This window comes from Halteromyces radiatus (genome assembly GCF_025201355.1).
Source record: "Halteromyces radiatus strain CBS 162.75 chromosome Unknown BX664scaffold_11, whole genome shotgun sequence".
NCBI lineage: Eukaryota > Fungi > Mucoromycota > Mucoromycetes > Mucorales > Cunninghamellaceae > Halteromyces > Halteromyces radiatus.
In genome coordinates, this window is record NW_026251697.1 from 201245 (window position 1) to 225927 (window position 24683).

At 33.2% G+C, this 24683-nt stretch overlaps 11 protein-coding genes across 11 annotated transcripts; 6 read left to right on the forward strand and 5 right to left on the reverse strand.

Moving 5' to 3' along the window:
* Positions 1-237: 237 nt before the first annotated feature.
* On the reverse strand, positions 238-2558 carry BX664DRAFT_303927 (uncharacterized protein; the record flags this gene model as incomplete). Its single annotated transcript, XM_051542502.1, has 4 exons — positions 2247-2558; positions 1887-2119; positions 1366-1742; positions 238-1041 (listed from the first exon to the last, which is right to left on the reverse strand). Exons 1-4 carry the CDS (start codon positions 2504-2506, stop codon positions 238-240), a joined length of 1674 nt encoding a protein of 557 aa, XP_051395996.1. The 5' UTR covers positions 2507-2558.
* Positions 2559-4003: 1445 nt separating this feature from the next.
* Positions 4004-5205, forward strand: BX664DRAFT_343397 (HotDog domain-containing protein). The gene is made up of 3 exons (XM_051547298.1): positions 4004-4479; positions 4585-4654; positions 4736-5205. The coding sequence occupies exons 1-3, from the start codon at positions 4094-4096 to the stop codon at positions 4967-4969; spliced, it is 690 nt and encodes a 229-aa protein (XP_051395997.1). The 5' UTR covers positions 4004-4093; the 3' UTR covers positions 4970-5205.
* A 385-nt stretch (positions 5206-5590) lies between these two features.
* Positions 5591-7089, forward strand: BX664DRAFT_343398 (ELO family). Its single transcript, XM_051547299.1, has 3 exons — positions 5591-6094; positions 6349-6515; positions 6589-7089. Exons 1-3 carry the CDS (start codon positions 5768-5770, stop codon positions 6950-6952), a joined length of 858 nt encoding a protein of 285 aa, XP_051395998.1. The 5' UTR covers positions 5591-5767; the 3' UTR covers positions 6953-7089.
* Positions 7090-7218: 129 nt separating this feature from the next.
* BX664DRAFT_343401 (uncharacterized protein) lies at positions 7219-8617 on the reverse strand. The gene is made up of 6 exons (XM_051547300.1): positions 8537-8617; positions 8315-8473; positions 8152-8259; positions 8029-8046; positions 7467-7929; positions 7219-7391 (listed from the first exon to the last, which is right to left on the reverse strand). Exons 1-6 carry the CDS (start codon positions 8597-8599, stop codon positions 7327-7329), a joined length of 876 nt encoding a protein of 291 aa, XP_051395999.1. The 5' UTR covers positions 8600-8617; the 3' UTR covers positions 7219-7326.
* A 74-nt stretch (positions 8618-8691) lies between these two features.
* On the forward strand, positions 8692-10164 carry BX664DRAFT_343404 (uncharacterized protein). Its single transcript, XM_051547301.1, has 7 exons — positions 8692-8847; positions 8912-8983; positions 9081-9443; positions 9530-9544; positions 9617-9755; positions 9838-9937; positions 10004-10164. Exons 1-7 carry the CDS (start codon positions 8790-8792, stop codon positions 10115-10117), a joined length of 861 nt encoding a protein of 286 aa, XP_051396000.1. The 5' UTR covers positions 8692-8789; the 3' UTR covers positions 10118-10164.
* A 328-nt stretch (positions 10165-10492) lies between these two features.
* Positions 10493-12602, reverse strand: BX664DRAFT_343407 (uncharacterized protein). Its single transcript, XM_051547302.1, has 10 exons — positions 12336-12602; positions 12192-12233; positions 11968-12135; positions 11778-11892; positions 11393-11650; positions 11192-11324; positions 10989-11114; positions 10863-10919; positions 10653-10793; positions 10493-10581 (listed from the first exon to the last, which is right to left on the reverse strand). The coding sequence occupies exons 1-10, from the start codon at positions 12562-12564 to the stop codon at positions 10540-10542; spliced, it is 1311 nt and encodes a 436-aa protein (XP_051396001.1). The 5' UTR covers positions 12565-12602; the 3' UTR covers positions 10493-10539.
* A 315-nt stretch (positions 12603-12917) lies between these two features.
* BX664DRAFT_343411 (aminotransferase) lies at positions 12918-14432 on the forward strand. The gene is made up of 5 exons (XM_051547303.1): positions 12918-13137; positions 13191-13295; positions 13382-13662; positions 13722-14182; positions 14257-14432. The coding sequence occupies exons 1-5, from the start codon at positions 12969-12971 to the stop codon at positions 14351-14353; spliced, it is 1113 nt and encodes a 370-aa protein (XP_051396002.1). The 5' UTR covers positions 12918-12968; the 3' UTR covers positions 14354-14432.
* Positions 14322-15253, reverse strand: BX664DRAFT_343413 (uncharacterized protein). The gene is made up of 3 exons (XM_051547304.1): positions 14651-15253; positions 14524-14583; positions 14322-14453 (listed from the first exon to the last, which is right to left on the reverse strand). Exons 1-3 carry the CDS (start codon positions 15230-15232, stop codon positions 14379-14381), a joined length of 717 nt encoding a protein of 238 aa, XP_051396003.1. The 5' UTR covers positions 15233-15253; the 3' UTR covers positions 14322-14378.
* Positions 15254-15415: 162 nt separating this feature from the next.
* BX664DRAFT_343414 (uncharacterized protein) lies at positions 15416-19434 on the forward strand. The gene is made up of 4 exons (XM_051547305.1): positions 15416-15622; positions 15721-15930; positions 16029-16450; positions 16537-19434. Exons 1-4 carry the CDS (start codon positions 15438-15440, stop codon positions 19293-19295), a joined length of 3576 nt encoding a protein of 1191 aa, XP_051396004.1. The 5' UTR covers positions 15416-15437; the 3' UTR covers positions 19296-19434.
* Positions 19435-19452: 18 nt separating this feature from the next.
* BX664DRAFT_369429 (uncharacterized protein) lies at positions 19453-20436 on the reverse strand (the record flags this gene model as incomplete). The annotated part of the gene is made up of 1 exon (XM_051548613.1): positions 19453-20436. The coding sequence occupies one exon, from the start codon at positions 20434-20436 to the stop codon at positions 19615-19617; it is 822 nt and encodes a 273-aa protein (XP_051396005.1). The 3' UTR covers positions 19453-19614.
* A 2363-nt stretch (positions 20437-22799) lies between these two features.
* BX664DRAFT_369431 (uncharacterized protein) lies at positions 22800-23318 on the forward strand (the record flags this gene model as incomplete). Its single annotated transcript, XM_051548614.1, has 1 exon — positions 22800-23318. The coding sequence occupies one exon, from the start codon at positions 22800-22802 to the stop codon at positions 23316-23318; it is 519 nt and encodes a 172-aa protein (XP_051396006.1).
* Positions 23319-24683: the final 1365 nt, after the last annotated feature.

The following is a 24683-nucleotide window of genomic DNA, read 5'->3' on the forward strand; positions in this document are numbered from 1 at the left end:
AATATAAATCTTCTAATTTTTTTTTTTTTTTTGTAATTATTATCATCATATCATTTATTTCTTATCTAACAATTAACAAAAAGAGGATTGATTCATATGGTACAAATAAAGAGAGGAGTTTGGATACTAGTCTTTATTGATCACAAAACCAGAAAGTAAAAAAAAAAAAAAAAAAAAGAGGAGCAATAAATCACAATAAATAAATAAAAAATAAATAAAAACAACTAGATCTTGGAATCATTGGCCTTGTTTGAAGAAACTAAGAGGGATATTATCATCTTCTTCTTCATCTTGTTTTCTAGAATCATTATTGTGGGGACGATCCTGAACAGTCGATTTGTGTAATGTTACACCATTGGTGGTTGTTGATCGTGGTTTGGGTATTCCTATGCGTCCAGTCTTTTGACCTCTATGTAATTGATCTTGTAATGCTTCATCAACATTGGTATTGGATGCTGGTTGTGTCGAGGGTAATATTGAATTGGTGGAAGATGTCGATGTATTAATATCGATGTTATTTGTTGATTCTTGTTGTTGTTGTTGTTGTTGTTGTTGTTGTTGTTGTTGTTGTTGAGTATTAATAACGGAAAGATACCAAAACATAAGATTTGATATCACTACTTGATGTTGTAAAGGACGCCTTGGATCTGCCAATTTGTAATGAGATAATCGATAAACTGCTCGTTCCACATGAATTGGTAATCGATAACTATGATAGGAAAGCTGTAAGTCCTGTTTATTACCGTCCCCATGAGACAATCGTCCATTCTTGTTGTTGGAAAGTAAAGGAGTGCCATTAGTAACACCAGAGATCACATGTTGTTGAAGTTTTGCAAAATGATGTCGTTTGGTCTTGTGTTCTGATTTGCTACGTGAAAAGAGGGATCCGAAACCTGATTTTTTGTTGCCATTATTTGGTGATGAAGGTGGTGTTGGTAAAGTGATTTTTTCAATATTATTATTATTATTATTATTTCGTCGTTCTTGTTGTTTTTGTTGAGCATGTCGTTCATCTTCCACCCGTCGTAACGAACCTCTTTTCTTTTCCTTATCGCCAAATAAACTACCAAACCATGAATTGGATTTTCGTTCTTGTTTGCTTGGTAACCTTTCAGAAGATGCTCTTTGTAATCCAACCATTGTTGATCCCTTTTTAATTCCCATTGTCGATGATGATGATGATGATGATGATGATGTCGTTGTTGTTGTACTTTTTTTATTATTGATTGTATCCAGTGAAGTATCATTTTGTCGATCATTATTTGGTATTGTTGTTTCTGTGTGTTCGGGTATTGATGAAGAATGATGATTGTGTTGTTGTTGTTGTTGTTCGGCTTGAATGCTTTTGTTTACATCATCCCCTACAGCAGATAATTGTGTTCGTTGATCGTCATTCTTTTCGATGCTACTACTGTTTGTGTCCGTTAATTGTGATAAAAGATGTGATTCAGCATCATGTACACGAGATAATATGCCAAGCTGAGAATCATCCGAAGAACCTAGACTGGCATTTCCTAAATCAATCCATTCACTCATACTAACAGGTCGGTCATAAAGTCGTACAGGTTCTTTAGTTGATAATTCCATGGTTGATTCTTGTTCTCCACTAGTACGTTGATCGGTATTATTGTTAACAGGTCCATGTCTACTACCAAATTGCTTTCGTCCTCTACCTCGAGCTGAAAAAGCTGATCTTCGAAGTAATGATCTACTTCCTCTAGGAGCCAATACACGCGAAGTATCTTGTGAAGGTGAGTGTCTATCAAATTCTAATGGATTTTCTGCTAGAATTAAAAAAAAAAAAAAAAAAAAAAAAAAGAGAGAAGAGAGAAAGAGAAACTATTTGAGTCAAATGTGCATTTTTTTTTCTATTATTTTGTAAATACCTTGATTATCACTATTTTCAGGGATCATGATCAAAGAGGATGATTTCGATAAGGAGGGAGAAAAAGTTTGTATAGAATTGTTATTGTTGTCATCTGATGGTATATGAATTTGAGATAAAATAGATGATTTTCGTCGTAAAGAGGTTTTTCTTGCTATACTATTTGGTCCATTGGTTTCGAGCCATTTTGCAAATTCACTAGGAGCTATTTCAGGGTGTCGGTCTGCAGGAACCCTATGTATAAAAATGAAAAAGTAAAATAACTTGTCAGTTTCATTCCCCTTCATAAAAAAAAAGAAGAAAGAAAAAAAAAAAGAGAAATTCCCTTTTGGCCAAAAAAAAAAAAATAAATAAAACTTACCATAACAAAGGAGAAGGAACTGTAGAGTCTTCGTCAGAAGAAGAATCGCTAGTATGAGCTTGTAATGAAGGTAAAGAAGATGTATTGTCGGATGGTTTGTTGTTGTCATTAGGTTGTCCTTGTTGAGTATCCAAGAGTTCAGCCAGTTGAAGAGAAAGTAGACCATCAGAGGAATTTTGGTGAGATAAAGGAGGAAGAATATAATTGCTTTGCATCGAAACACTAGATGAGAAAGTTTCATCCGTATCTGAGCTAGCCATAATTTTTTTTTATTTTTAATATACAAGGAGAAGAAGAACAATAAAGAAAAAGAGAGAAAAAAAGGGAAAAGAAAAAGAAAAAAGGAAATAGAACGTGCGGTACAAAAATAATACTTTTTTGTTCCACCAAAAAAATTTAGTTCGAAATTCAAACCAAGCTTACTCTTTTCTTTATGTTGCTTCATTCCCCTTTCAATAACCCCTGCTCTCTACACAATCTTTCTACTCCCCCCTCCGTAGATCATTGTTTGTTTTCATCGGCTGGTAATGATATAAAGACCAGGTAAAGTGAGATATACAGAATTGGCTCTATTCGAAATAAATGGTGAATCACCAATCATTAGCATCATTCTGTGGCTGGTCATTTTGAAATCATTGATCTGTTGGTCTGTCCGTCTTTTCTGCATCATTGACTTGCATAAAAAGAGATATTGAGATCGTCATTGTTATTATATCTTTGAAAATGAAATTGTGTGCATATATGTGCGTATGTACGTGTACAACCGAGATCACCCAGTCTTTTTATGAGTTTTATAAATAATTGTCATCTGCCTTTTTTTTTATATATAGGGGTATCATGGATTATCTATTGGAAGGATATCACGTGTATATGAAATGATATTTCAAAAAAGAATATATATTTTTTTTATTTATATATTAATATAAAATAACTAATCTAATCTAACTATATCATCCAAGATCATAATGCCTATAATAAAAAAATATGAATTAGTTTTATCATCATCATAAAGAATAATCACGTATATAAATGGTATATGTTTGCTCCCTAACTAAGAAGACGACCACTAAATAAGATAGTCTTCAACTCTTATGGAAGCGGGTTCAAATCAGTCGCAACACATCTAGAACAGACAGTTACAGTCGAATTGACAAGTTTGATCTTCCACGAGATTAACGGACAACCACTTTATAATAAAGCGAAAAATCATAAATGATCTTTCTAGGTGATCCCCCTGACTTGATCTCATGGGAAGGGTGAATTGTTGAAGAAGAGGGAGTATGTTTTTCTAAAATTACCTTTTATTCATTTGTATAAAGAGAATGATATAATCTAAATAGTAGCAAAAGAAAAAGAAAAAGAAAAAAAAAAGAAAGGAAGTAATAGGATTTTTATAAAGAGGGGGAGGCGAAAGAAAAAAAAGTATTACCTGTCACAATTGAAAAATTTTTTGCCCTGATTCGGAAAAGAATTGCCGTTGTCTCCGTTAAGTTTTGTTTTCAAGAAGTATAGTTGACAGATTTAAATGCATATCCTCAGCTTTTTCTTAATTAAAAAAAAAAAAAAGGTCCTTATCTTCATGTACTCAATAGATGATGTTTTTTTTACTCAATAAATGAAAGTTCTTTTCATTTGTCATGGTTTTACATCATGTAGAAAAAACCATCCAATCAAAGCGCTTGAAAATCCAATTCACTCTCAGCTTTCAAATAACCGTTTGTGGAGAGGATTCCAAAACCATATCCCGTGTGATTTTTTTTTTTTTTGCTTATTATATCTCTCTTTTCTTTCCCCTTTTTTCTCTCTAGTCCCTTTTTTTTTTGACTTTCCCAAAATAGTTCATTATTATGCCTGATGTTACTAGTGAAGTATATACCCAAGACAGTGAAGATCAAGTACATGAAGTTGGACCTAATGTACGTATGTCTAACCATGGACCTGATAGTGATGAACAACAACTGATAAAGCAACGACTGGCTGAGCCACTTCCTACTGATCCACAAGAACGGTTATTAGCTGAACAAGAAAATGCTCTTCCCAAAGTTCAAGAATTACGTAGTTCTGAAGAATGGCAAGAAGTAGTGGCCTATGGTTATTTATCCGAGTCTGCCAAAAAGCATTCTTTGACAGCTACTAGTCTTCGAGGCGCAGGTTTGATTCGTCGTCGTCCTTTGAAATTCTTTAATAAGGAAAAAACTGAATGTATTATCATTGCTCATCTTGGTACCAATCTGTAAGTTTATATATATATACAATAGAAGGTGGACTTTCTTTCTTTTTTTTTCTGATATTGATGATAATAATGATGATTTTCTTTTTTTCTTTTTTTTATGATTAGATGTGGACATGATGGCATTATTCACGGTGGTTTATTGGCTACTTTATTAGATGAACATTTGGCTTATGTGGTAACTAAAAAAAAAAAAAAAAAGGGGAAGTTATGCAAATGAAACGAAGTATTTCACTAATATATGTATGGATGATGATAGACCCTTCCTAGTCTTCCCAATTATACTGGTTTTACAGCAAATTTAAATGTGGACTATCGTCTACCTGTCAAGTCAAATCAATGGGTGATGATTCGAGGAAAATTGGATCGGGTGGAAGGCCGGAAAGCTTGGGCGGAAGCTTGGATTGGACACGTTGAAGATGGAACGAAATATACCGAAGCCAAAGCTCTTTATATTAGCCCTCGTATGGAAGGACCTAAAACAAATTTTTAAGATAGGATAGATATGGTGTATTTGTAGGATAGATATTTTAGTTTATAAACTCTATATATATATATATGTCAATAAATATTTGTTGTTGATAGTATCTTTTTTTTTCTAAATATATTTATTATTATTATTAATGATGAAGATCATCATAGTTAAATGATGATTGATGTTGTGATTGATTATTCCGATAATGATGATGATGATGATGATGCTGGATGACTGATTATTCCGATTAAAATAAATGAAGTTTATATATGATGATGATCAATGACTCGATGATTGTGAAAAATTCCAATGTACTCCTTTGATATTGAGTTCATTTGATTCAACTCCTGTAATAATAATAATAATGGCGATGTTAGGACAAATGATGATGATGATGAGGAAATATGCCTATTATCGTTAATATATATGCTTATATAGCATTATCAATATTCAATAAAGAAAAAAAAAAATATTTCTTATTTCGACGATTTTGGTTGGGTAGCTGAAAGGTACTCTAGTTATTAGCCAGAAACCCAATTAATGGGGATCTGGGTTCCGAATTCAAAACTTGACATAGCGCATACACACACATACACACAATATAGATATAAAAACAAAAACTTTTTTTTATTTACACCCTTCTTTTTTTCTTTCTTTTTTTTTTTTTTGGTCTTTTATTTGTTTGTTTCTTCTATCTGTTGTTCTATTTGATCTACTACAGATAAATCAACCAATAACATTTGTATATAAATACTATATTCAACAACTTCCATCTATTTCTATCTTACACTTTTTCTATATACATATATTATATCAATGGATCCTGACGCATTGACTATTATTCCCGGTGTACCATTTCCTGAATACTATGAATTCTTCATGAGTTGGAAAGCGCCTATTGGTATTGCCACCACTTATGCCCTGATGGTTCATTTATTCAATCCTTCTGTGTCTAAAGCTAAAGTGTCTCGTGTTGAAGCAAAGAATCAAGGTACTGGTACCGCATCTAAATCAAGTCCTTGGATGACTACCTTTGTCTTTTTCCATAATTTATCCTTGGCTATTTATTCTATGATCACCTTCTTTAACATGGTTCAATATATGCATCAATTATTCCATCGTGGTCAATCTATTCATGATACTGTAAGTATTATTTTTTCTTTTTTTTAATGACAACAAAAATAAGGGGGGAAGATAGGCAACAACAAAAAAAAAAGGATGATATGATGATGATAGGGGAATCAGGGAGACAAATTGATCATCATTTGGGGCAATGCTTGAGGCGGCGAATGAATCCAGAGAACAATAGAAGACATTTCCTCTCTTGTTGGTATCTTGCGGGATAATTTTTTTTTTTGAATGTTACTGAATTCTTCTCTTTTTTTTTCCTATTATAGTATTGTGACAAAGATGGATTTTTATGGGATAATGGTCTTGGTTACTGGGGTTATCTTTTCTATTTATCCAAATTCTATGAAGTCATTGATACTATTATCATTTTGATGAAAGGTCGTCGTTCTTCATTGTTACAAACTTATCATCATTCTGGTGCTATGCTCACCATGTAAGTTCCTTATTATAAAAAAAAAAAATCAACATGAAATAACCAACACTATTTTTTTTTCAAACTTTCTTAGGTGGGCTGGTATTCGTTTCCGAGCTCAACCCATTTGGATCTTTGTCGTGTTCAATTCCTTTGTTCACTCCATTATGTATCTTTACTATGCTATGACCTCTGTGGGTATCCATGTACCTGGCAAACGTTATATTACCTCTATTCAAATCTCACAATTTTTAGTGGGTATGTCTCTTGCTACCTCTTATCTCTTTATCAACGATTGTCTTGCCACTCCTGGTCAAAAATTCGCTGTCCTCTTGAACGTCTTGTATTTATTACCTTTGACTTATCTCTTTGTGGACTTTGCTCGTCGTACTTATGGTAAACGTAGAGCTGCTGCTGCTGCTGCTGCTTCGTCTGCTACTCTCAAGAAGTCAAATTAGATCTATTTTCTTTTTATGTCTTCTTTTTTTTTTGTTTTATTTTATTTTATTTTTTCTGCATGTCTCTTTTCTTTATTATTATTTAATCCATATCAATAGTTTAGTTTTGATTCTCATTGGTTTCATCATTTTTTTTTATCTCTATCTATCCATTTTGATATCTTTGTAAAAAGATGTATTATTAAAATATATTCATATCATTCAATTAAAACTAACTGTCTTATTTGTATGTAATTCCAAGTAATGTTTATTATATCATTGATTCAATATATATATATATATATATATATATATATGCGTGTGCGTGCCTATCTACAAATAATTCTATGGTGGGAACTATTCTAATGAGATTGTTGGGAAAGATGGGGATACTATCATGTGTCTATGGTTGGACGGATAAAGGTGTTGTTGTTCTTGATCGCTTCAGTAATAGGTTGTACTGCATGAACACAAAAAAAAAAGATAAAAAAAAGTAAGGGGGAATCATCTGTCATCATATTTTCGTATCACTTACTATATTCGCGACAATCATTCTTCACACCCAATTGATTCAAAAAGATTTGTTCCGATTTCATATAATCACGTTGTGTTCTTAAATGGTAATAAAGATCCAATCGCTTCTGTATTGTTCGTGTTCGTTGTTTCATCATCATAGACGTCGTCACAGGTTGGCGAAATCCACGTCGTCGAATAAACTTGAAACCACTAGAAGCCTGGACCACTCGTTTGACTTGATATGGTTTCCATTCGCGGACAATGCTTTTCCTTCGATTCTTCTGTTGTCGTCGCATTATCTCTAATGTCTTTGTTGCTACTTTGTATTCCTTTCGATTGGAGGGTACTGGTGTGGATAATCCTGTTAATCGTACATCTGAGATGAGATGAGGGGGTAAACTTATTCGATCGTAAAATGAAGGGTGTCGATGTTTGGATGCCTGTGATCGAATATCAGTTGCTGTGATGGATCGTTGCAAGAGCTATATGATAGATTGATAATAATGATAATAAAAAGAAATTAGATTATTATCATCATGATGAAAAGAAAGAAAGGTGATCAATGAAAGATATTTTCATACATTTGGTATCTTGCGTAACTATAAAAAAAAAAGAAAGAGATATTAACCATCATTTTTCATTTTATACGTCAGCTTCTATCTTTTTATTTTTATTTCTATTTTTTTATTTTTTTTTTTACTAACCTTTGTAATAACATGATGCAAAGGACCTATCTTGGCAGAGGAGAGATCAAGAATATATTTCTTTGTTGCAGAATGACCTTCAAGAGCCTGATTCAATTGATGAAGAGCCTATTTTAAAAAGAAAAACAAGTTATTATTTTCTCTTTTTGACTATCATAAATACCTTATCTCCTTCTGATACTAAAGATACAATTTTACGTCTCGAAGTTTCACATTGATGAAAACGAAACCGTTCACGTATTGTGTTGTGAAGAAACCATTGTTGCTCCGGTGTGTCGAACTGGTGAGCAGCGCGTAAAAGAGATCTATAGAGAGATAAAGTCTAGTGAAAAATTGATATTAATTATTATAGCAAGTATAATACATGAGTTATATTTTATCTTACCAAGTTTCTACATTGAGTCGCAACTAGTTTATCTTTTGATCGAAAAGGAAGTATCCAAGACATACAGAAAGAAAGAAAGCAGGGAAAGAAAGTGACAAAAAAAAAAAGATGCCGGAGTTGAAATAGTTATCACCATTTTTTTTTTTTTTTTTGCCCTTTTGTTTCCTTTTTCTTTTCTTTTTTTCTTTTTTTCTTTTTTTTCTTTGTTTGACCTTAATTCTTTTTTTCATATCACTGTTCTTAACTTGTTATCATGAAATCAACTATGAAAACTACTGATAGTTTAGTCTATTTGGACGATTATATTGACAGTAAGTGAAAATAAAAAAAGTTAGTTTGTTCAAACTGACCCTTTTTAAAAACTTTTATTACTAGCCATTGAATCTCTACCACTAGAACTTCAACGAAATTTTACCTTGTTACGGGAACTAGATGGTTATGCACAAGGTATGTATATTAAAAGGCACAAATTACTCTTTTATTATTATTATTATTATCGAAAGAACAACACATGGTGTTTAACTTTTATTTACTTTAAAAATAGAATTGATAGATTCCACAGCCAATGAAGCCATACAATTGATCGACCATATACAAGATTTGAACACAGAAACACGATTGGAACGACTCAAAAACTTTGCTGTATTACTGAACGAATCGTTAAAACGAGGTGAAGAAAAGGTAGCCCTAGCGAAATCAACATTTGATTCTGTGGAGCGTCATTGTAATCGACTGGATGCCAATTTAGTCAAGTTTGAAGATGAATACAACGGCTGGACCGATCGCATCACAAGTTTACCCGGTATGGCTCCTTCATCTCGTTTCTTAAAGGAGAATATCGAGTCAAAGGATAGAGCTTTGAGTCATTTTAGAAGACAAGAACGAAAGGATAAAGGCGAAAAACGAGGTAAGATATAAAAAAGAAAAGTCCAAAGTTATTATCTTTGACTCATTCTTTTTTTTATTATTATTATTTTTTTACTCCTTGAATAGATCCTAATTCAAAAAGTAAGTTGTCTTTCTTGTTTTAAAATGAATAATTTTTTGTTACTGATGTATTATGATGATGTATTTCCATAGAACGCAAAATCAAAGAAACAGGTACTCCACCTCCCGGTTCTTCAAAACAACATGTTACCAAGGAATCAAAATCAAAATCAAATAGTGATAAGGATAAAGTAAAAACACCAGGAAAGCATGGCAATTCAAAAGGAAAAACGTAAGTTGATCTTATCATTGTTATTAATGAAGGAAGAGAAATTGAAATTCATCATTTAACTTTTTTTTTTGTTATCAAATAGTGTTATTCCAGCTGACCTTACGATTGATCCCAATGAACCACTCTATTGTTATTGTCAACAAGTTTCTTTTGGTGAAATGGTTGGATGTGATAATAACGATGTAAGTACATAAAAAGGTTGAAATAGTAATTCTAGATTACATTCTAAATAAATATCTTTTATACAGTGCGATCTCGAATGGTTCCATTTGGCATGTGTGGATCTGAAGACTGTACCCAAAGGTAAATGGTACTGTTATACTTGTTTATCCAAGATGAAAGGACGAAATGGACGAAAATAGTTATAATATAGATATCACTTGTACGTATTTTTTTTTTTTTTTTGTATATCTATTATGTTATTCGATAGTATTAATAATAAAAAAAAAACATCCAATCATATTCGTAAAAGTCTTTTTGATTTCCATTGTATTTTATTAACCCATCGGTTCTCTCTATTCATTTAAATTCAATCAATCATACAAATCAAACAAAAACATTCATTATAATTTATTTGTTTTTCCAAAAAAAAAAAAAATTCTATCAGTACAGATCATATAAATATAAGAGATGATACTAACACTAAATATATATAAAAGGTAAAATGATAAAAGAAGAAATAAAAAGGAAAAAAAGAAAAAGAAAAAGAGATAAAAGTGTATCATAAATAATAAAGAGTATACGACAAAAAAAAAAAAAAAGGAAAGAAAGAAAAGAGAAAAGGTTATTGTAATTGAACCGGTAAAAAGTTGCCAACAATCACAGTCTATAAAGCATATATATAAAAAGACGAGTGATTAATAATGATGTTTTGTCTTTTTGATCACACAGACTTACAGGAATATTATACTTATCGCGACGAATTGTAAAAGAAAAACAACAAGATATCACACTAGTATTATCCGGTTCAGGATTCTTCAATAAACAGGATGTGAGAACAGCTTTCTGTCCAGGATCGAAAGCAATGTTGCCATATTTCTATTTTTTTAAAAAAAAAAGTGTTAACATAATAAATAACCCAAAAATGACAATATTTTACAAACTTACTTCCCAATAATTGACAGCGGATTCTTCAGCCATCAATTCGTAAATACATAATCGACCCTATAATACAATTCATCATTATAAATATGTTTTTTTTTTGTCTAATTAAACATCATGTTCATCACTTACTTCTCGTAAGGTTTCAATAGGTACATTCACAAGTGACGCAAATTCCTTATTTCCTTTGTAAATTTCACCCGTACGACGCCATAAACAAGCTGGAATCCCCATAGAACTGAAAACTCTATCATAATCCTATCATCATTAAATAATCATTAAATAAGAGAAAAGAATAATCATACATATTTTTTTTCTTTTTGATGATCACTTACAAGTAATAATCTTTCAAAGGCTTCTTCTACCAAAATCAAATCGATATCAGTAAGAGATTGTGCTACAGATCGAAAAGCCGGACGGAAGGTTCCCATCACATTCAAAATACGTTGCCGACTTGACGCAGACATACTAAAACAAAAAAAAAAAAATAAAAAGTTAAGTATAATGGATTGTCTTCTTTTTACACTACTACTTACTTGTTGTCCATATATTTCTGTAGTCGTGCATAACCATTGACATAATTGTAAGGTTTGAGGAAACCAGCCTCGTACTTTGCGTTGATCACTTCTGTTAATCGATCTTCCAGTTTACCATCCGATGGATCCGCGGCCGTCAAGAAAAATTTTTCAGTGGTATTCACAGTAGGTGCATTGTTATTGTTATTGCTGTTCGCTTGTTGTTGATTATTGCCATAGATTGCACTTGCATCACCACCTAAAGAATCCAAGAAATCACTATTACCGACAGACAAAAAAAAAAAAAGCAATGAAAATGAGTCATTTTGATTTTTTTTTTTTTTTTTTTTTTTTTTTTTTTTTTTTTTTTTTTTTTTTTTTTTTTTTTTTTTTTTTTTTTTTTTACCTGATGACAGAAATTTCATTGCCCATATGTTCACTAGCAAACGTCAGTTGTCCTGTACCCATTTGACCAAAAAATTGTAAAGGAAGACCACCAAGATTACTATTGGATCCTAGAGCTATATTAAATAATTTTAATATCGACAAACTTACAAACCCATAGTTCTACTATCCCCTTTATTTTTTTCTTTTACCTCCAGTTTGAGACACACTTGAAGCTAGACCATAATTGTTTCCATTGGTAGTATTATTGGAAGCTCTGTTTTTATTTTGATTGTTGTTTTGTGCATTACTCGAGTGTTTTGGTTCATCATGACATAAATGACCAATACTTCGTTTGATACATCGTTGACAAGGTCGACCTAAAAAGAGAAAAATTAAGCTTTTTTCTATATTCAAATGTTCTTCTAGTCCTTACCATCGTCACAAGTCATATGAGACCGTCGACAATAGACACAAGCTAAAAAGTCATAAAGATAAGAAAAATACTGAGTATTACAAAAAAAAAAAAAAAAAAAAAAAAAAAAAAAAAAAAGTTTTTTGGTTGTATAAATAAATTTACCATGAGTCACTTTTCTTCTTTTAGGACCAGTTCGTTTCTTTTTTGGATCAGATGCATCGTTAGAAGTATCATTGGTATTGTTTGTTGTAGATGTATTGGTTTGATCTGCCTTACTACTGTTATTGTTGTTATTGGTATTGTTGCTGTTGTTGTTGTTGCTGTTGTTGCTGTTGTTATTGTTATTGTTATTGTTACTGGCGTTGTTGGTATTATTGCTATTGTTTTCCATGAGTTTAATGTTTTTCAGGCCAGTCACCCTAAATAAGCAAAATGGGGAAGAAAGACAATGAACAAAAAGAAAATAAATAAATAAAAGGAAAAAGAAAAAAAAAAAAGAAGGCAAAATGAGAATCAAACATCTTTTCAACGTGAGATAAATGTGATTGGTTGAGTGTTATATTCAAACCCCGTTGAAACCACTTTTTCAGTGGGTGCCTGGTTCAATAGTAATAGGTTCTGAATGATCTTCACATTTTAAGGTTCATGTCATTGATCATATATATCTTTATCAATAATAAAACCATCATTTATTTTTCTTCTTTCTTCAAAAGTATTATTATCATTATTATTAGGTTACTGTTGAGATCAAACAAATCATATATCCAAAAAAGGAAAACTTTTAACCTCAGCCTTATGACAATATCTTTTCTTCCCTACTTTTTTCTTCCTTTCCTTTTGTTCTTCTTTTTTATCACATTGTACTTGTTTACACGTTCTATTAGATTCTTTTCGGCACCTTCGTCAAGGTTCATCTATTCCTCAATAATACATTATTCCTCAAGACAATTGACCATGTCCTCCAGTAAGAACGTCCAAATATATAGATATATATTCTTCTCACGTTATTGTCAATAGCTATTATAGAACAAACCAATCCACTTGCTTCTGGCCAACAAGCGTCATATCAAATCAAGCATGGTCATATCTCGTTTAATGAGTTTATTCTCTCATATCCTCGAGGTAAAAAGAAACCCCTTTTTTTTTTGTAAATCATTATTAGACTCCATGATGTAATATTTTATTTTTTTGATATTTTTCTTTTTTAGGTGCATATACTGGAATGAGAACAGTAGGACGTGGTTCGATTTTAGAATTAAATTCACATATGAAAAGAATAGTCAATTCACTTACTTTAATGAAATTCAATCCTACTGGAAAGGACGGCGAACCTGATACTGTCTCAGATCAACTGGTGTCTTTTCGACATATAGATTCCCTTGAAGAAAAGTTGATTCCCATGTTACGAGCTGGTCTGGAAGCTTATTATAACCACATACCTGAAGCTGAACAAGCGAAAGTATCTCTTATGGTGACTTATTCTTTTGAAGTATGTGATAAAATAAATATGTAAACGTTTATTTATATTTTTTTTTATTATCCTTCTAGTTACAACGACCTTGTTTTGCAGCTCATATTGGTCACCTCGGTCAACCTCCGAAGCAACGTATCAAAGTAGAGTTGGAAAATAAAGCAAGAACTATGCCATCAGTCAAGGATTCACAATGGGTACGGGATCGTGCTTCTTTGGAAAAAAGCAAACGACAAGGTATTAATGAAGTGGTGCTTATTGATGATCAAGGGAATGTTTATGAAGGCATGGCCTCCAATTTTTTTGCTGTACGACGAAGAAACAATAGCTATGTGATACAATGTGCATCTTTGGAACATATACTATTGGGAACTGTTATGAAAGTATTGATGTCTTTATGTGAACAAGCAAAAATCAATATTGAATGGGTATTTCCAAAGATACAAGATGCTCGTAGTGGTAAATGGGAAGGTTGCTTTTTGACAAGTACAACAAGATTATTACTGCCTATTGAAACGATCTATCCCAAGGATGGCAGGTAAGACGATTGGGGAAGGGGCATGGATCGGGTTTTAACTGTTTTGTTGATTTCTTTTTTTTTTTTAACATTAGTGCACCTATTGATTTCCCAGAATCTGAATTCATTCAACAATTACAACAAATGGTCAACAATGAAATGAAGAATAAGGCATATCCAATATTAGATTGACGATTAGATTTATTTATTTATTTATTTATTTTGATATATCAAATTCAATAATAAAATATATTACAGAATTATCTCTTTTTTTACAAATGAATCGTAAAGGCTATAATAGAAAAAGTATTTTATATGAGCGAATGAATGATAGATGTGTTCGTTTTTGTTTTTTAACTTACTTGTCCATTGTAGTATTTCAATGCATCAATACTAAACCCAGGAATTTGTATAGACCCGTTCTATATGAAACAATAGAAAAATGAATCCTTTTTTTTTTTTTGTTTACCTTTTTTTTTTTTTTTTTACCATCATGTCCAAATAACCGTTACAAAAATCACCCAACCATATTTGATCCCGAGTGACTTGTACTTGTTGCCGATGAATAGGATGATTGAAATAAGATTGTCTTTCTTTGGCAGAGATGATTTCTTTTTGAGGAGTGATTAAGGAGGTATTTTCTTCGACATCATATTCAGCAGCAGGATCACATATGGTAATATCTTGATTAATATTTAATTTGTTCAAAGTGACGATTAAAGTACTAAAAGCATAAGGTTGTTGTTCATCGAGATGTAGGTCTAAACCAGGATCCCACCATTGAGCAAATCTGGTTAAAATAGAGAATCCTATAGGTAATTGTAAAGGAGAATCGAATTGATTGCCAAAAAGAATATCATCTGTTGTAGTATCATCAGTTAAAAATTTTCCATGAATATGAATACAAAATGTGTTTCCTGTATTTTCAAAATACTGAGCAGCATTCCATCCTTTGATTCGTATATCAAGATAACCTTTAAAATAAGGACTATCTATATTGATTGGTTCATAAGGTAATACTACTTGTAAATCCGATAAATCTGTACCCACTCTTAGTTTAACTTGAAGCATGAAAAAAATAAAAATAAAAATGATGAAAGGAAAAAAAAAAAGGAATAAAAATGTAACCCTGAAGTTTGTCTTATGAAAGGTTACACCCGCTGAATCGCCGCGCTAATTGTTACCCACATAAATATTCACTCATGATCAATGTCTTTTTTTTTTTTTCTTTGTTTTCTTTTCTTTCTTATCATACATAGATAGATCAAATCTAAGAATGGGTGGAATATTCATCTCATTCGATGAACAAAAACATCAAGAAGCTGATCTTAATATTAAAGCTTTAGCAACTCAATTTGGGATTAATCTTGGTATTGCTATTCTTGTGATGATTGGTTTTTGTCTTCTTCGACCTAAACATAATTTGGTATATGCTCCAAAATACAAGTATTCTGTTGACTCGTAAGTTTTCAATAAATAAATAAAAAAAAAAAATAAACATTTGTGTAATCTATTTTTAAACAATGTTATTTTTCTCTTTTTGGTGAACAAATGAATAGAAAAAGACCTCCTGCTATCGGTTATGGTTATTTAGCTTGGGTGAAACCATTATTAACAGCAAAAGATGATGATTTATTACATCGTATTGGTTATGATGCTGTCATGTTCTTGAAATTCTTACGCCTTCTTCGTCAATTATTATTAATGATGACCATTATTGGACTTTGTGCTCTCATCCCTGTTAATATTGTGGCAACTCGATCAAGTGGGTAAAGTCCGCTACACGTTATTTTTACTTTTTTTTTTTTTTTTGTGGTCAATTCATTCTTTTTTCTTTTTCTTTTTTCTTTTTTTCTTTTGTTAATAGTGACTGGCCTCCTGCTCCTGGAATTGACTTTCTTTCTATTTCTGGTATCAATTATATCAATGGTAAACTCAATACACAACCTGATTTACGCTGGTATTGGTCTCCTTTTGCTGCAACATGGTTTTTTACTTTAATGATCATATACTTTCTTCATCGTTTCTCTGGCGACTATATCAAACTACGACAACAATACTTTCAACAAGAAGATATTGATACTGCAAAAACTATTCTACTCAGTAATATTCCTCATCATATCCAATCTGACGAAGAACTCAAACGATGGATTGAATCCTTAGGCGTCCTTCCTTATCCTATCAAAGAAGCTCTTATTGGTCACGCTAATCCAAAACTCACTTCTCTTTATGAAGAACATGAACTAGCTGTTGAACATCTTGAAATTGCCTTGGCTTCTTATCTCAATGGTAATATGAAACAAGAACACTATTATATATTATCATTATACTAACTATTCTTTTATATATATATATATATATATATATATCCATAGATGGAACAAAGGTCGCGAAACAAAGACCTACTATGCGCATAGGTGGATTCCTTGGTTTTGGTGGTAAAAAAGTGGATGTCATTGATTATTATACAAAACAAGTCAATGATTTGGACAAGGAAATCAATCATTTACGACACGCAAAAAAGAAGGCAGCCAACTTTGGATGGTTATCTTTTGATCAAATACAACATGCTCAAGCTTGTGAAGCTGCCTTGAATCAATATACACGTCATGCCAACAAAAAGAACAACAATCAAGACAATCATGACAATCAATTGGATGCAAGACCTTCTCCTCCTGCTCGTGATCTCATCTGGGCTAATTTACCTTTGGATAATTATAAACGCCAAATGAAACGATGGTCAGGTCGACTTGTTTACTGGATATTTACCTTTGTATGGATGATTCCTATTGGTGCTTTATCTGCCACTTCCAACCTTATCAACTTGATCCGCTTTATACCCAATTCCGACTCTTTTATCACCAACAATGCTTTCCTTATGGGGATCATTCAAGCTTATTTCACTCCCATTATCATGGCTCTCTTCTTTCTTTTACTACCTTACCTTTTTCGACTACTCTCTGAACAACAAGGTTACCGTACGCATACAACCTTGGATCGCAAGGTCTTTCTCAAACTTTATGCCTTTTTTATCATCAACAATCTCTTGGTATTTACTCTGGTCAGTATCTTTGTTGGTATTTATGGTCAAATCCGTGCCTTGGTGAATTCTGGATCTTTGAACAGTGATGATACCAGTGTGGGCGAATATGTATTACAAATGGCTAAAAATATATCTGATGTCTCTACATTTTGGATCGATTATGTATGCGTGAAAGGTCTTGGACTTACCATGGAATTGTGTCAGCTTATGCCTTTGGTTACCCTATCTGTACGAAAATGGATCTCTCGTCCTTCTCCTCGTCAACTTCGTGAATATGCTCGTCCTCCGCCTTTTGATTATCCTCAAGGTTATAGTATAACGGTCTTTTTCTTCACCATTGCGCTCTTGTACTCTGCTATGGCCCCTTTGATTCTTCCTTTTGCACTGATGTATTTCACCATCGCTTCCTTGGTTTACAAATATATGTTGATGTATATCTATGTCACCAAAATTGAAAGTGGTGGAAAAATATGGCCAGCTCTTTTTCAAGCACTCAACGTTGGTGTTATTCTCTTTCAAGTCGTCATGATCATTGTCCTTGATCTCAAAGGTGGTCACTTGCAGGCCTATTGTATGATTCCCCTACCCTTCTTGACTCTTGCTTATCAATGGTTTTACGGTCGACGACTTTCTGATATGGGTTGTTACAAATTGGATACGAAAACTGCTAACTGGTTGGAACAACAATACCATTCACCACTTGCAAAGAAACCATCTTCAAAGTCACACTCCCTGAAAAATCAATTCCGTGATCCTGCCACTCATCATAAACTTTCTGCTCCCATGGTTCATGATGATGTCAAACACTTATTACCTCAAGTTTATCACCATGTATCTCATCCAAAAGAAACAATCGAAATGGTCAAACATCAATACTCTTCTTCTTCTTCTCCTTTTCTACGAAACAAGGGTAGTACACCAAACAAGAAAAACAGCATGATAATGGATCTCGACGATGGATTGACGATTAAGTTTTGCACCATGACAGAAAAGGATGTTATCGAAACAGCCGTGGACGATGATGATAGTAACTCGGACAGTGATGAACTCGACCATGTCAGCCAGTCTACGCTAGGCCAACAACATAGTTCACCGACAATGAACAGTGGAAAGTTTACAAATATTATGGATACGGATGATGAAACGGATGAAGAGCATCGTGGACTTGTACAGAATGATCACATGGACCAATATTGGCAACGGCAGGATCAGCATTCAATGCAATCGTCCACTAGTTTACTTTCACCTATGAACAACAACTTGATGGTACGAACGATGCATGGCAATGTAGAAACACCAACAAATCAGGATCTTTTGGATTGGAGAATGCAACGTAAAGGTGTCACATCCGAATTTATTGATATCTATGAATCATTACCAGCGCGACCGACCACTGAAGACATGACCTATTTGATGATACAACAGCAAGAGGAGGAGGAGAGGGAACGAAAACAGGTTTTGTTACGATTATCTATGATGGGACGACGCCACTCAACACCACTACAAGTTCACACAGTCACAAGGACCGATCACAATGATAATAACAACGAAGATACGTTCACGCAGATCCCTCGACGTACTCACTCAATGATAGTGATGGATAGCTCAACACAAGAACAACAAAGCATGAATGATCAACAACGGCGTCACTCTCAACCATTCTATAGGCAGTATGGGAGAAACTTCTCGAAAGCAATACAACAAAATGACGATTCAAAGTCTTCCATTGATTTACAGCATCATCATCGTTGTCGTCGTCGATCATTACCATCCATTTACAGCACTGACGCTTGCTATACTGATTATCGACGGGGATCATGGATTACACAATTGGATCGCTGGTGGACTGAACGTTTTGATATTTCCAATCAACCTATTCGACAACACGCATTAGAACGATCATTGTCTGTTTTCGCAAATTCAAATGGATCTTCATCTTTGGATACGACTCGCTTGCAACGCAGCAGGACAATGCAGGTACATGACTCATTGGATCAGCAGCAACGACAGCAAAGGCATTATTTGGATAATGATAGTCGCATTCGTATTACTTATTATGATGATTTGTTGGAACAACCGGATAGTCCTTGAAACATCAATAGAAACAGAAAAATAGATTAGATAGAAAATAGATAGATTCCCTTTGTAGTTTTAGTTTAGTTGTATATATATTTTTTTATATAAAAGCTTTATTTCGACGCTGTCATTAGAAGCCTAATTTACACATGGGTGATCTTATTTTTTTTTTTTTTTTTTGTATACGGAAATGGATAGTATGAGATACTCAGAATAAGTAGATTGTTAGTGATTGATGGTTGAAGAAAAAAGGTGTATTATGCTAGAATGATACCTTCTTTTTTTTTAAAAAAAAATTATCGTGGGGAATAGGGATAGATACTATGTAAATATTTTATCTAGAAATGTTGGAGGTTGATGCGAATGAATCCGTTTTACTAGCATCACGAATAACAGCAGCGTGCAATGCAGTTATTTCACCATGTTCAATAATGATACGCACACCGTTAATATATCCACTTGTAGCTTTGGGATCGTATTTGTAGATCCCATTGCTGTCCACTGTTGGATTACCTTGATCATCTGTTGTCACTTGTTCGTTGATTATTACATTAGCAATTTGTGGTTGTGATTGGTCTTGAGGCACACGCACCCAAAAATTTGCAGGTCCTAAGCTGGGTATATCAACTACTTTTGTACCGGAAACCGATATATAACCACCTCCACATCCTTCGAATTTGACAGGTTTCCCTGGAATACTTATAGCAGTTGCTCTACAAGCATCGATGTGTACTCCAATTAAAGATATTTGAGTACCTCCGTTAGGATTATCAACATATGGGTGTCCAATATCTAACATCGTACCCCCACTCTCAGCATATGAAACGCCGGGAGCCGTTATTGTTTGTTTTCCAGAATCAGATTGTGGATAAGCATTACTATCTGCTCGTGATGCTAAAGCAGATCCTTTACCAATGTTAACTCCACCTGGAGCAATATTAATTGTCCCCTCTGCCTCGACTTGTCTGTTTGGAGCATTCGGCCTTGTTGGAGAAGCTGCCTCAAAAAAACGACCATCAGTGACTTCAATAGTCTTTAATCTAGCAATCCAACTGTCAGCTTGAACACCATCGGAAGTTCTGACTACCGTACCCCAATCATCAGGGTTCCCATTCACACATAGAATCAACGCAAAAAGCAATACTAGCGCGTACATTGTTTTTAGATGATATTATGACAGTGTATTTTCCAATCTTATGTTGGGGATGATGCCTTAAAAAAAAAAAGAGGCTTTATATGTTATTTGAAGATTGTCTCACACTACGCATATCATCCTGATCACTCCTGTAAAAAACAGGAAAACGCAGCAAGTCTTTCATGACAAAATAGGGACGTGTGTGGAATCAGATGCATGTAGATCCTCTTTTTGTTGAATTCCTGCTTTTCTGCCGCATCTCCTTTTCTTCCTGTACAAGAAATATCATCTTTTTTTTTTTTGTCACGACCGAATGCTCAGTTATACACATTGTCTCTGTCTTCTAGTTGATTATGCAAAGGAAAGAATCTGAATAGTCAACACCGAGACAGTATAGGTCTAATCAGTCAAAGTATCATTTTAAAAAAAAAAAAAAAAAAAAAAAAAAAAAAAAAGGAGGCCTCTCTTCCTGCATAAAACAGTCTTTTTATCAAGAAGTTAAACATTGAGGAGGGGTTGAAATAAAAACAATCATAGGATCACATTGGGATAAACTTACTATGTCTCTATCAGATGGCTATAAAAAGACAAGGTAATTTTCGAAGCCCGTGATTTTTTATCTTTATCTTTTAATTTTTTTTTCCTTTCTTTCTTTTCCTTTCTTTCTTTTCTTTTCTTTCTATTTCATTGCATTGGCTTTACCTTTAGTATATCAATCAGTTTAGTAGTAATACTTTTATTCAATAAAGTTTTTCATTATTTCTATTCCAACTACATGCCAACGTACTGATTCATTATTTGAATACATTCCTTTTGCTTTACGCGTATATACCGGAGAAGATAAAGACAGCGGCAACAAACAGCAAGACGGCGAAGAAGACGAAGAGAAACACATTGATATGATACAAGTCTCATTCGCCAGCACTAGTAACACGGGAAAAGGCAGACCAAAGGTAACAAAGAAAGGGTGGCAATCAATATCATTATCATCTTATACGCAAAGAATTTCACTAACCATTTATCGTAAATTCGCATTATATGATATCTCAGGTGTTATATTGGAAAGGTAATAGTAGAAAAAGAGGCAAAAAGGATTTCCTGTCACAACATATTTACTGACCATCGTCTTTTTTTTTTTTAAAAAAAAAAGTCTTCCATCCTTCATCATCGGCCGTGCAACATAAATGTTAAAAAGGAAATCCATCCATTCCCTTTTAGGAAAAAGAAACTGGGGATCTGCTTGTCTTTAGTAATATGTTGGTCAATATTTCTGAATTGATGAATCTATTACTTACTTTCCTTTTTGTCATTCTATAGATGCTCGTCCATCTGCCTGCATCGAGGATCATCTTCATCCATTATTCTTATCCAGCTCTAGTTATCTATATTTTTTATTTTTGTGTTGCTTTTAGCTTAGAATTTTATGTTTGTATTCTATGTAGAACATCTAATAAAGACATCTGTATATTATTTGAAACACTTATAGCACACAAAAAAAAAAAAATGGAAGTGAAAGAGGACGCTTAAATCAATATATATGTACGTATATCAGATATCCATGGTTGTTTTCCTATTTACTTATTTATTTATTTATTTTTTGGATGCGGAAATGGATGATATGAAGTATTCAGGGACAAATTGATTATTGATTACTGATTGCTGATCATCGATGGTTGGCCATTGATTGTTGACAATTAATGATTGAAAAAAAGTTGCAAATTTCCAATTGATCGAATTCACAGGTGGTTGACCCATATACCACGAACTCATATCCATCATCACCGTTCACTTTTCTTCTGTTGATTGCCTTCAATATGATGAAACTCCTATATATCACTGAATCAGTTAGGAAGTATGTTATCAAATGGTGTCAGTTGTAGACTCCTATCCTTTTTTTAAAAAAAAAAAAAAAAAGGTAAACAAAGACGATGAAATTGACTGCATACATATTGATGGGAACTGACATATATCAATGAATCATCGTCAGATGATGTCAATTGTAGATCCCTTTAATTAAAAAAAAAAAAAGAAAAAGAAGAGAGAGAGAGAGAGAGAAAACGATTTCCAGGTGGAGACCCAACTTGTTTACGAGTGACCAAAGAGTATGCACACCCTGAACCTCCCTGGGCATGGTCACTCTCAAGATAAGCAGTGTCTACAATGCTGCGTAGTGTTAGACATGGACCCCTACCTTCACCTGAAGTAAGAAAGTCACCTGAAATAAAGTCTCCCATTCCTTTTTTTTTTTTTTTTTGTCACTTGCAGAAGGGAAGACAGCAATTTGTCTTGAGAGAACCCCTGCTTATGATCTTATTCTTATATAAATATGTTGGATTTTTTTTTAATATTCAATATATCAATACAACATAATCAAACTGTTAGCAATGATAAAACAGTGGGCTTTATTGGTTTTCTTCTACATGGCATGTCTCAAAATTGCGACTATTCAAGCATGTGTTGATTCCTCACAAATAACAGTTGGTTCAGAGCACAATATTTACTGGTTGGAAGGAAAAATAAAGAGGTACTTGTACCCTAACAACGGTAAAATAGGTACTTACGGTAAGCCATCCGAAGCAAAGCCTTTTCAATTTTTGTCTGGTAAATGTCAAGGCCAAAGTGGTCAACCATACTATTGCAAGAAATCAGGCGTGTTTGCTAGCGGTGACCTAGTAATCTTAGTCTATGGAAAGGAGTGTTTTTACCCTGGAGCAGGAGCTTTTGATCAGTGCTTTGGTAATGGTCTTCAGTCAAATATGCAGTTGACCCTTCTTGACAATAACTATAAGGATAATGGCTGTAAGGGATTCAAGCTTAGGTTCAAAGGTGGCGATACGTTTGGTAGCGAAGGTGGATATTTAGCTGGAAATGATGAACATCTTATTTTTTACCTTGATACATGAAAAGCTTTCTCAAAAAATAAGGAATTATTTTAAAATAAAAAATACGACGTTGTCAAAAACAGAAACATCTTCTTAAACTTGATGATCATCAAAGAATTATATTTATTATAATAAATCTATTCTATATCCTCGGTTTTGTGTTATAAAAAAAATTCATGATAGGTTCTCCGTACACGTTCTTAAGTATGATATGTCTTTATATGACATCCTTTGATATTGATTGCTCTGTATTTTATTTTAATTACCACGTCATGTCTTTCTTTTTTTTAGTTTGAAACAAGATTATTTAGAGTGTACTTCTTCTTTGGTACTTCTAGTTTCTACTGACTTTATAGATCATCATTGGTACATTTATTTATCATGATGATTAGAATGGATGAACCTATATTATATATTGGTAAACATGTCTGTCCTCTTTTATGTTAGTATTTCCAGAGTTAGATGGAGTAATTTTCGAAGCCCGTGATTGTTATTTTTTTTTTTAACTTTTATTTTTTTTTTCTTTCTTTCTTTTCTTTTCTTTCTATTTCATTGCATTGACTTTTTACCTTTTGTATATCAATCAGTTTAGTAGTGACACTTTTATTCAATAAAGTCTTTTATTATTTTCTGTTCCAACTATATCCCAACGTATATTGATTCTTTATTTGAATGCTTTCTCTTTGCGTTACCCTTATCTACACGGATAAGACAAATACAGCAACAAAGACAGCAGCAACAAACAACAAGACGGCGAAGAAGACGAAGAGAAACACATTGATACGATACAAGTCTCATTCGCCAGCACCAGTAACAAAGGGAAGGGCAAACTAAAGGTAACAAAGAAAAGGTGGCAATCAATATCATTATCATCTTATACGCGAAGAATTTCACTAACCATTTATCGTAAATTCGCATTGTAGGACAACAGGGACAGGTAACAGCAGGACAAAAAGTGATAAAAAAAAGAAAGAGGATTTCATATCATATCGCCTTACTTATCATCATCCTTTTTTTGGAAGCCTTCCATCATTTATCATCGACCATACAAGCAAGTGTTGAAAAGGAATTCTTATGGCGCGTCATGGATTCATTCACCAGTTACTTTCTGGCGACCAAGGTGATCTGTCTGTTTATTTTAAATATCCATTGTTATTATTGCTGGATTGTCAATATTTCGCTTATTTACCTTCTTTTTTTTTTTTTTTTTTTTTACTCTATAGACCTTCATCCGTCTACTGCATCAGCATCAGCAGCATCATCAAGAGCACCAGGATCACCAACATTATTCCAACTTATCTGTAGTTATAGATTATTCCCGGTTTTATTTTGTGTTACTAGACTAGACTTTTATGTTTGTATTATATGTATTACTTTGAATAAAGA

Coding starts and splice junctions, on each gene's coding strand:
- BX664DRAFT_343397 (XM_051547298.1), top strand. CDS start 4,094: ATGCCTGATGTTACTAGTGAAGTATATACCCAAGACAGTGAAGATCAA. Junction 4,480..4,584: donor GCTCATCTTGGTACCAATCT/GTAAGTTTATAT, acceptor TTTTATGATTAG/ATGTGGACATGATGGCATTA. Junction 4,655..4,735: donor ATGAACATTTGGCTTATGTG/GTAACTAAAAAA, acceptor GGATGATGATAG/ACCCTTCCTAGTCTTCCCAA.
- BX664DRAFT_343398 (XM_051547299.1), top strand. CDS start 5,768: ATGGATCCTGACGCATTGACTATTATTCCCGGTGTACCATTTCCTGAA. Junction 6,095..6,348: donor GTCAATCTATTCATGATACT/GTAAGTATTATT, acceptor TTCCTATTATAG/TATTGTGACAAAGATGGATT. Junction 6,516..6,588: donor TCTGGTGCTATGCTCACCAT/GTAAGTTCCTTA, acceptor AAACTTTCTTAG/GTGGGCTGGTATTCGTTTCC.
- BX664DRAFT_343401 (XM_051547300.1), bottom strand. CDS start 8,599: ATGTCTTGGATACTTCCTTTTCGATCAAAAGATAAACTAGTTGCGACT. Junction 8,260..8,314: donor TAGTATCAGAAGGAGATAAG/GTATTTATGATA, acceptor TTTTTAAAATAG/GCTCTTCATCAATTGAATCA. Junction 7,392..7,466: donor GAATGATTGTCGCGAATATA/GTAAGTGATACG, acceptor GTGTTCATGCAG/TACAACCTATTACTGAAGCG.
- BX664DRAFT_343404 (XM_051547301.1), top strand. CDS start 8,790: ATGAAATCAACTATGAAAACTACTGATAGTTTAGTCTATTTGGACGAT. Junction 8,984..9,080: donor ACTAGATGGTTATGCACAAG/GTATGTATATTA, acceptor CTTTAAAAATAG/AATTGATAGATTCCACAGCC. Junction 9,756..9,837: donor GGCAATTCAAAAGGAAAAAC/GTAAGTTGATCT, acceptor GTTATCAAATAG/TGTTATTCCAGCTGACCTTA.
- BX664DRAFT_343407 (XM_051547302.1), bottom strand. CDS start 12,564: ATGGAAAACAATAGCAATAATACCAACAACGCCAGTAACAATAACAAT. Junction 11,893..11,967: donor AAGTGTGTCTCAAACTGGAG/GTAAAAGAAAAA, acceptor TATTTAATATAG/CTCTAGGATCCAATAGTAAT. Junction 10,794..10,862: donor CCGCTGTCAATTATTGGGAA/GTAAGTTTGTAA, acceptor TTAAAAAAATAG/AAATATGGCAACATTGCTTT.
- BX664DRAFT_343411 (XM_051547303.1), top strand. CDS start 12,969: ATGACAATATCTTTTCTTCCCTACTTTTTTCTTCCTTTCCTTTTGTTC. Junction 13,138..13,190: donor ACAATTGACCATGTCCTCCA/GTAAGAACGTCC, acceptor TATTGTCAATAG/CTATTATAGAACAAACCAAT. Junction 14,183..14,256: donor ATCTATCCCAAGGATGGCAG/GTAAGACGATTG, acceptor TTTTAACATTAG/TGCACCTATTGATTTCCCAG.
- BX664DRAFT_343413 (XM_051547304.1), bottom strand. CDS start 15,232: ATGCTTCAAGTTAAACTAAGAGTGGGTACAGATTTATCGGATTTACAA. Junction 14,584..14,650: donor ACGGTTATTTGGACATGATG/GTAAAAAAAAAA, acceptor TGTTTCATATAG/AACGGGTCTATACAAATTCC. Junction 14,454..14,523: donor TGAAATACTACAATGGACAA/GTAAGTTAAAAA, acceptor TTTCTATTATAG/CCTTTACGATTCATTTGTAA.
- BX664DRAFT_343414 (XM_051547305.1), top strand. CDS start 15,438: ATGGGTGGAATATTCATCTCATTCGATGAACAAAAACATCAAGAAGCT. Junction 15,623..15,720: donor TACAAGTATTCTGTTGACTC/GTAAGTTTTCAA, acceptor ACAAATGAATAG/AAAAAGACCTCCTGCTATCG. Junction 15,931..16,028: donor GTGGCAACTCGATCAAGTGG/GTAAAGTCCGCT, acceptor TTTTGTTAATAG/TGACTGGCCTCCTGCTCCTG.